This window comes from Corylus avellana, chromosome 1 (genome assembly GCF_965113065.1).
Source record: "Corylus avellana chromosome 1, dhCorAvel1.hap1.2, whole genome shotgun sequence".
Classification (NCBI taxonomy): Eukaryota; Viridiplantae; Streptophyta; class Magnoliopsida; order Fagales; family Betulaceae; genus Corylus; species Corylus avellana.
This window is the reverse complement of record NC_142490.1, coordinates 21,286,098-21,296,158: the sequence shown is the minus strand read 5'-3', so window position 1 is coordinate 21,296,158 and position 10,061 is coordinate 21,286,098. Positions and strand designations below refer to the sequence as shown.

The 10,061-nt window shown below is 36.9% G+C and overlaps 2 protein-coding genes across 2 annotated transcripts; both read right to left on the bottom strand.

Annotated features, from left to right (window-relative positions):
* Positions 1-906: 906 nt before the first annotated feature.
* On the bottom strand, positions 907-1,971 carry LOC132169410 (chlorophyll a-b binding protein, chloroplastic-like). Its single transcript, XM_088517430.1, has one exon. The coding sequence runs from the start codon at positions 1,899-1,901 to the stop codon at positions 1,107-1,109; it is 795 nt and encodes a 264-aa protein (XP_088373556.1). The 5' UTR covers positions 1,902-1,971; the 3' UTR covers positions 907-1,106.
* Positions 1,972-4,091: 2,120 nt separating this feature from the next.
* Positions 4,092-5,168, bottom strand: LOC148588108 (chlorophyll a-b binding protein, chloroplastic-like). The gene has a single exon (XM_088512511.1). It carries the CDS (start codon positions 5,102-5,104, stop codon positions 4,310-4,312), a length of 795 nt encoding a protein of 264 aa, XP_088368637.1. The 5' UTR covers positions 5,105-5,168; the 3' UTR covers positions 4,092-4,309.
* Between the last annotated feature and the right edge of the window lie 4,893 nt (positions 5,169-10,061).

Sequence of the window (10,061 nt, the reverse complement as noted above, 5' to 3'; positions counted from 1 at the left end):
GTATATTTTTATGATTGCTTTTGTGAATAATTGTTTAAATAGTTAACTCACACAAAAAAAAAAAATGTTTAAATACTTTTCGTGTGTTCTACCCCGCAATTTCCCAGGTGATATGCGTGTTTTTAAAGAAAATCATAGAGAAGCGTAATGATATAAGGAGGACTAAAATTTTCTCAAATGTGATGTGTTATTTAAAATCACCAAAATATCAAAATTCAATAATAATCATCTGAAATTCAAAGGCAATATTAAAAGTCATGTCACATTTGGGAGAACTCTAGTGCTCTTTATATCATTACTCTATGGAGAATGGTCTATTTAGGAGGTAGTTAGCATTTTGAAAAGATGCTCTATTTAAGACTTTAATCCTCTTTATATCATGAAGAATATGACCTTTAGGAGTTAGTTAGCATTTTGAAAAAAAAAACAAAAAAAAAATCTACGTTTTGGCACTACTGACAAGTTTAAAGGTCGAATCGCTATTTTACCAAACATTAGCGTTTAAATGCGTTTTCCAAAACCATATCTTAAAATCGTTATGTTTTTAAGAGTAATTCAAGAAACAACACTTTTATCCCACAATGTTGACTTGACCATCTTAAGTATCTCTTAAATATTATTTTAAAAAACAAAAATTAATGTAATGAGTCAAATCAACATCCTAAAATAATTACGAAATGAAAATATAATTTATATCTTTACACTTTTTTCAAGCCAGCACTAAACGGCTGCAAAATTCATTCGACAAAACACATGAGTGTGGTCTGTTTACTGTTTAGAGGTTAAGAAAGCTCAATTAGCTTTTGTTATGGAATTACTGACTGAGAAGCATAAATGTGATGGCACTAAGTAAATAAGAACCAGCTGTGCTTCTAGACGGATTTTTAGTATCTTTTAGAGAATTGCTCAACCAAACAAAATCAAATTTGAATTCAACACATGAGGATCTACTAAAAAGAACAGGATGATAATAAAATAATGAGCTTTGAAAATCCAAAAAATAATGGCATTCAATGATCAGAGATTCAGAGGAGAAGTACTACAGGTAATTCACATTTTGTGCAATTTTGAGGAGAAAAGCTTCACGGGGTCTCAATATCTCCGGCTCACTTTCCGGGGACGAAGTTTGTGGCGTAAGCCCAGGCATTGTTGTTTACTGGGTCGGCAAGGTGGTCAGCGAGGTTCTCCAATGGCCCCTTTCCAGTCACAATGGCCTGAACAAAGAAGCCAAACATAGAGAACATAGCCAATCTTCCATTCTTGAGCTCCTTCACCTTAAGCTCAGCAAAAGCTTCCGGGTCATCAGCAAGACCCAATGGGTCAAAGCTTCCACCTGGGTAGATGGGGTCCGTCACCTCACCGAGTGGCCCACCGGCAATACGGTAACCCTCAACGGCACCCATCAAGATGACCTGAGTTGCCCAGATGGCCAGAATGCTTTGCGCGTGGACCAAGCTCGGGTTGCCCAAGTAGTCAAGACCGCCTTCGCTGAAGATCTGAGCTCCGGCCTTGAACCACACGGCCTCGCCGAACTTGACGCCGTTCCGGGACAAGAGCTCCGGGAAGACGCACCCGAGGGCTCCGAGCATGGCCCATCTGGAGTGGATGACTTCAAGCTCACGGTTCTTGGCAAAGGTCTCTGGGTCGGCTGAAAGCCCTGCAGTGTCCCAGCCATAGTCACCGGGGAATTCTCCAGTAAGGTAAGATGGGGGCTCACCGGAGAATGGTCCCAAGTACTTGACACGGTCGGGGCCGTACCATGGGCTGCCGGAGGAAGCCCGCCTGGAGCCTGTTTTCCTCATGGAGACACGTCCAACACCGAGCTCCGGAGTTGACGGAGCAACCTGCACTGCCTTGCCGGCAAATGATGGGGAAGAGAGAGCCATTGTTGAAGCAGCCATTGAGGTTAGAATAGTGAAAGAGACAGCAATGCAAGGGAAGGAGTGATCGATGGGTGTTTGTGTTACGGCCTCACAGGCTTCATAAATAGGAGTTGGAGGAAAGGGTCCTTATCTTCGGAGATCAATACCTCTACTCCTATTGGTCGTGACATTTGAGGATTTTGATTTTCTCTGTCGACGTGGCAGTTTCTGTACCACTTATCTCTCCATTGATTATTTGTGGACCAAACGTCATAAAATGTCCGGCTGTGCTGTGAGCAGCTTATCCCTCCAATGAAGGATTGCCACCTGTGCCACCGGATATCAGCATATCTGATTGCTAAAAAAGTGTACACGATGGCATGCTCCATGGTACAAGGGTGGGAGTCCTTGTGCATGACACGTCCTGCAGAACGTAAGAAACTGAAGTCATCCATGATTATTACACTATTAGAACAATTTTTTCAAATAAAAAGAATCAGCTAAAAAATATTATAAAACTGAGCCTATGTTTTTAAAATAATTTCATATTTGTTAGGGCAATTTCTGTGTTGAAACAAACTACTGCAATAGCTACTCCATGTTTGGACTAAGACAAGGTCCATTTGGTGTAAGAATGGTAGTGCCTAAAAAATATAGAAGGCGTAAGAGGTTCTCAGCCAAAGCCGAAGACACTACAATGCTTAAATTAACATACGTGTTTTGAAGTGTGAAAAAATGACTTGAGTCGTTCTTGAGATAATTAGCCTTTGTAGAGCTAGAATGAGAGAGCTACATGTCAATTCAAAAAGATCTCCCTTAAAAAGAGAGAGACCCCTTAAAAATTGCTCATAAAGAAAAACAAAGTATCGAAATTTATAGTATCTTGAAATTTGATGTGCTTATCCCATAAAATCTGGGGTTGTACTCGTATTTGCCGAATTGACTAGAGCGACCCATGTAGACACTTTATCCCTAATAGATGTGGCGCTAGGAGGGTTCAAGTTCGAACCTTACGAGTAACGTCAGAGGGGCCTTTGGCATGCCTAATTGGACCCCTGGGGATATTTTATCCCCTACAATATTAAAGTTCTACCCTATTCATCTATTCTTTCTTTAATTTACTTAACATTAATAACAATAATTTCATAAGAGTAACAATGATCATAACCTTCGTGGATGGCCGGTTAGGCTATGCTTAATTTAATTTCACTTATTTTTGTTACAATGTCCAAAATACCTTTTTTTATAAAAATATAAAAATAAAAAACTGGAAGATATTGGACATTTTAACCAAAAAAATATATATGAGTGAAATTAAAAGTATTTGAAATATAGGATATCGACATTGCAAAACTATGAATTAACCTTAACCTATTTAATTAGGATTACACCCTCATGGATTCCTCCACAACTTGCTCTTGCCAACCTTACCAAACTACCCTTGATTAGGTCCAACAATTTCATGTGGTTACAACCCCATGATAATCATATTCTCAACATTAATCAATTTCCTAACTCTAGGGTCACCTCAACACATAACAAAAGCACAACTTCCCTTACCTTTATCAAAATCTTCCTATAGCCAAGACCTCATATAGGGGTATACTAGCGAGACGATTATTAACCGCTAGTAATTTGTTACACGTACAGTGATGGAGTCAAGTGGAGATGGGCCACGGTTTTCCTTTTTTTTTTTTTTTTTTTTTTTTTTGATATTTTTATACTTTTAATAATTTACTGATATTAAAAAAATTATCGTTACCAAAAAAAAAAAAAAAATCTATTAAATTTTTGTTATACGTCATTAATGTAAGCATAAACGTAGACAATTAATAATTCGCATAATTGCCGGTTGCGATTACGGTTAGGAGGGAATAACCGCAACCGTCTCATCTTGTTGCTTTTCTTAGGTACATAAGTTATAATCCTCGTAGCATCCAACTCCTCCATATATAAGCTATTCAAAATGCATAAATTAAACAACTTCAAGATCAACAAGGCAGTGGCCGATTGGCATGTATTTTGAAGATTAAATTAACTAATGGCTCCTGCACTGATGATACAAGTTGAAGTCAGGCTAAATAGAACATGGGGCAAGTTATAGTGAAGCAATTCAGATGTCTCCCACCACTCACTGAAAATCCGAAATGTCAAGGCACTAAGAACCCACTGTGCTTTTAGATGGATTTTTAGTATGAAGCAATATCTTTTAGAATATGTCTCCACCGTACCAAACAAAATCAAATTCAACAAATGATGATAAAGTAATGATCTTTGAAAACCCAAAAATAATAACATTCAATGATCAGAGGAGCAGTACTGCAGGTAATGCATATTCTGTGCACAAATCCATACCCAATATACATCACCCAATAATAATATGATCAATCTTAAATTCACACTCAATTTTGAGGAGAAAAGCTTCATGGTGTCTTAACATCTCCGACTCACTTTCCGGGGACGAAGTTTGTTGCGTAAGCCCAGGCATTGTTGTTTACTGGGTCGGCAAGGTGGTCGGCCAAGTTCTCCAATGGCCCCTTTCCAGTCACAATGGCCTGAACAAAGAAGCCAAACATAGAGAACATAGCCAATCTTCCATTCTTGAGCTCCTTCACCTTAAGCTCAGCAAAAGCTTCCGGGTCATCAGCAAGACCCAATGGGTCAAAGCTTCCACCCGGGTAGATGGGGTCCGTCACCTCACCGAGTGGCCCACCGGCAATACGGTAACCCTCAACGGCACCCATCAAGATGACCTGAGTTGCCCAGATGGCTAGAATGCTTTGCGCGTGGACCAAGCTCGGGTTGCCCAAGTAGTCAAGACCGCCTTCGCTGAAGATCTGAGCTCCGGCCTTGAACCACACGGCCTCGCCGAACTTGACGCCGTTCCGGGACAAGAGCTCCGGGAAGACGCACCCGAGGGCTCCAAGCATGGCCCATCTGGAGTGGATGACTTCAAGCTCACGGTTCTTGGCAAAGGTCTCTGGGTCGGCTGAAAGCCCTGCAGTGTCCCAGCCATAGTCACCGGGGAATTCTCCAGTAAGGTAAGATGGGGGCTCACCGGAGAATGGTCCCAAGTACTTGACACGGTCGGGGCCGTACCATGGGCTGCCGGAGGAAGCCTGCCTGGAGCCTGTTTTCCTCATGGAGACACGTCCAACACCGAGCTCCGGAGTTGACGGAGCAACCTGCACTGCCTTGCCGGCAAATGATGGGGAAGAGAGAGCCATTGTTGAAGCAGCCATTGTAGAATTAAGCTTGGACTAGTGGAAGAGATGAAATGCAAGGGAAGGAGTGATGGATGCTTGTGTTTAGGCTTCACGTGGAGGCTTCATAAATAGAAGTGGGACGAAAGGGTCTTCAATTATCTTAGGAGATCAGCATCTGTACTGGTATTGGCTATGACATTTTAGGATTTTGATTTTCTCTGTACACTTGGCAGTTGCTGAACCGCTATCTGCTTTGATCATTTGTGGACCAACGTAAATAAAATTTCTGGCTATGCTGTGACTGTGAGCACTCTGACCTTCCAATAAAGGATTGCCACTTGTGCTACGGGATAGCAGCATATCTGCATGGAAAAAGTGTACACTATAGCGCGGGTGCATGATGGCGTAATCCATGTTACAAGCAAATATTCGTTATGTTTTTGAAATAATTTCATATTAAAGTTCCACCCTATTCATCTACTCTTTCTTTAATTTACTTAACATTAATTGCAATAATTTCTTTCAGAAGATTGACAATGATCGTAAACCTTCATGGCGGCTATGTGATTAGTTTACTTCTCTTTCTCATGGTCATGTTATTTTCCTCTATTAATTGAAGCATCAAGAAAATATTTGTGATATATATATATATATGTGTGTGTTAATGCATTTTCAAGGATTTTTTTTTTTTTTTAATTTATTAAAGTGTTCTAATTTTAACATAAAGATGAAAACTATTTTTGTTTTAAATATTTGTAGATTGTGATAAAAAAAAATGTGGTTAAGTGGCTCAATATAGCAAATTAAGGCTTCTTCTAATGAACTTAGGGTGAGGGGTTTAAGACCCTTTACCCACATAAGTGCCCATTTTTTTGCTTTCTTAGAAACTTATTGGGCTTGAGCAGTTAATAAAAGTTAACTGTGTGGGTGTAGCTATGAGGGGTCGAACCAATGTCTTTCCCCTTATGAGAGACACCTTTGAATCTCTAAACTATTAGGCCAACAGCAAACACAGTGTCTTTCAACTTAGGGCATGTTTGTGTGTGAGTTTGAGATACCTAAAAATGCGTTTAACACTCAAAATGTCCGTTTCAAGAAAAAAAGTATATGTTTGGTAAAAAAATTAAAAGTGCTTTTAAGGGTCCAAAAAACCTAAAAATTATAAGTGTCAACTCGGTCCAGTTTCTCGGTTTTTGGCAAAAACCGGGACCGGAACCGGGGTACCCCAGTTCTTGGATTTGGGAAATCGGAACCGGGAACCGGGTCCCGATTACCGGCCGGTTTCGGTTTTTTTTTTTTTTTTTTTTGAAACCTCATGAAAAAATTGTTTTCAGAAATGAAACCTCATGAAAAAATCATAAGGTTTCATTTCAGAACCATTTAATCACCTTAATATCAAATTGACAAATACCCAAAACTTAAAGGAAAGAGAAATTTACTTTTGAAGAACTGTCAATTCATTCGGCCAAACTCACTAATACAAAACTCACCAAGAAAATCATCAAGCACAAAAAACAAATCTTCAAAAAATGAAGCACACAAAAGTAAACTAACCAAAAAAAATCCCTACCATATACAAAAAGTGGAGAGGAAGAAAAGAAACAGAGGAAAGATGAGAAGAAGAGGGAAAAAAGAAAAAAAAAGAAAAAAGAAAAAAGAAAAGAAATGATGAGAAGACACAAATAACCATCTTAACTTAATTATGACAAAGAAAGAATAAGGCTTAACCGTAAATCTACACCATCATACAAAAAGTAAGTGAGGTGAAATATCCCAAAACCCGGTCAAACTAATTCAAATCTATTATTTCCTTACCAAAGGGCAAAATAATAATTTGGCGCCATCAAAGAAAAATCACTGTTATAGAGGCATTGGCTCTTTTGTGTATATATATATTAAATGCACCTGGTTCTGGTTTTCCGGTTTTTACCGGGTGCCCAAAACCGGGACCGGAACTGGGGTCTTCGGTTTTTTTTGTTGTTGTTTTTTTGCAACCGACTCCCCGATTTCCCGGTTTCGGTTTCGGTTCTCCTGTAATTTTTGACACTCCTACTAAAAATGGCAAAAACACACTTTGGCAAAAACTTTAAAATGAAACTTTTGCAAAAAAAAAAAAAAAAACTTTTTGACTTAAAAACTTTATTTCTCAAACATGCTCTTAAAAGAGACACCTCTGAACCATTAGGCCAATCGCAAACACGAACCAACAAAATTCTTAATACTTAACCGTTTGCAAGCTTTAAAAAGTTGCAATCTTTTATAAGCAACCCTTCAAAATATAAACATGAGGGATCTATCCTACGAATTTTCTATCTTAATTTCTCTCATTCTTTCAAGCCAAATACAGAATTTTCTAGAGAAAACTTTGAAGAACAAATTTTAGAATTGTTGTATGTAACCGGTGAATTTATTGTATTTTGGAGGTGAATTGCATGTAACTTGGTAGAAAACGTTTTTCGAGTTGGGGCAATTATCACCTTAAATATAATATGCACACATGCCTCAAAGTTTCTTTGATTTTTCCATTCAATTTTCTCAACAATTTTAAGGTGATAATTGCAATGGCGTCAAAATTTGATATGACGACTTTCAAAATGATGAATCAAGACTTTGTGAAACGATAGATTTGATGTGACATGTTACACTCACCGGAAGGACAAGTTGATGTTCTTACTTACGGCGTTGAAGATTTCATATGTTTTGGATCCAGATCGGCCAAAATTTCAAGAAGCCACGCCTGATGATTAAGGCAGAAAATAAGAGAAGTGAAGAAGATGAAGTGGTTTGTACGTAGAGGACACATTCTAAACACACTCTTTGATTGGAGTGTACAAGCGGGATAGTTATTAACTGCTAATTAATCATATGACTGTATAACTGCAAATAATCACAATCGGAGAATCGTATAACCGCTTAGGCTGGTTGCGGTTACCGATTATAGGAATTGAGAAAAGTGATTAATAACTGGATATTTTCTCAATTCCTATAATCAATAACCACAACCAGCCTAAGCGGTTATACGATTTTTCAATTGTGATTATTTGCAGTTATGCAGTCATTTGATTAATTACCAGTTAATAACTATCCCGCTTGTACACTCCAATCAAAGAGTGTGTTTAGAATGTGTACAAACCACTTCATCTTCTTCACTTTTCTTATTTTCTGCCTTAATCATCAGGCGTGGCTTCTTGAAATTTTGGCAGATCTTGATCCAAAACATAAGAAATCTTCAACGCCGTAAGTAAGAACATCAACTTGTCCTTCCGGTGAGTGTAACATGTCACATCAAATCTATCATTTCACAAAGTCTTGACTCATCATATATATATATATATATATATATATATATAAATTAAAATTAATAATAATTACTTTTTATTATTATTCTTTAAAGAAGATTCTCTTTGCAATCTTTTTATTTAATAGGTGGACTTGATTGTGAGCTCATTGAGCTTCATGATGATAAATTGATGTAATTACTAGCTAACACCATCCTTCTAAACCAAGGATTGTTTGATTTTATGTGGATTTATGTTTATTTCAATCTGCGGTTATAAAAAATAAAAATAATAAATAATAAAAAATAAAAAACTGAAATAGTGCAACAATTTATGGCTAAAAAAAGAAAAAGAAAAAAAAAAGTGTGTTAAATTTTTATGAAAATCGGTTACCAGTTTATAACTTGCCTTCCATAATTGCATAACTTCAATTTTTATGTGGTTGCAGTTATTTAAAAAACAATAATCGCTTAAACAGGTTGTAGTTGCGGTTATAAGGGAATAACTGTAACCTCATTTGGTTGTACACTCTTACTCTCTTATTGTCTCTTTAACCCATTCACTTCAATCGAGTCATCAAAAGAAATCTGAGAGGTTCTGAAATTGAAGTATAAAATTGAAAAATAAGGTATGATAGATAAATTCCTTATTTTGAAGTATTGTGAATTTACAATGTTTGATATATTTGTGTGATCGACCAAGTCCATGAATCGCAAAAGTTTTAGTGAATAAACTTTTTGAGCCTTATGATTGAAGTCTATGAACCTTGCAAGTCGATGAATATATCCTTTATTTAAGTCGATATATTTGTCACTTGTCCAAGTCTAGATAATTATCATCTGTAAAATTATCATTTCTCCATGTCCATGGATTGTCAACAATTGTTTTTATTAGAAACTAGATCCGATAGATTATCATATTGAGAAATGCTAGAGGTACTAACTCTTACTAACATATATGTATTAACATGATGTGAAGTTTATTCTTGGTATTCGTAGCATTTTTCTTTATTAATTATTTTGATCATCTATTCATCTCCAATGAATAAGCTCTACATCATGTTAATGCCCATCTATTAATAACATAGTTAGTACTTAGTACCCAGAGCATTTCTCTATCATATTTCTACAATTCAATTATATTAGATGTTGTAGAGCGGCAATAAGGGTGACTTATCTATAAACTTTTCCTTTTCCACTATCAGCCCTCAAAAAACAAACTCTGCCATATATAAAGTCATAGGAATGGAGACCTTTCAATAGAGTGAAGGGGAACTCCCTATAATCCTTAACACCAATTTCCAAACCAAGGAATATACACTTTCTTAACTTTGTACATTAATGTATGCAGGACAACTAAACATTTTCAAAATTGAATAATCAATCGATTTATTTTACCATACTTCTTCTAGAACCTTGAAATCAATTGTTGGTGACGAAACATGCATAACTAACTGCCTCAGTCCAAAAACTCTTCGACAATCTTGCATTCAACAAAGTGCATCTTGGCTTTTTCAACAATATAGTTATCCTTTCAGCAACTTCATTCTATTGTGAAGTCCTTTTAACTGTGAAGTGGCGAGTAATGCCTTATGTTTTGAAGAAGTATAAGAATTCAATATCCATGTACTCCAATTCTTTATTGGATCTTAAATACTTCACTTTTCTTTTAGTTTGAATTTTCAAATACACTTTTCACTACTTTAAGATGGTAAA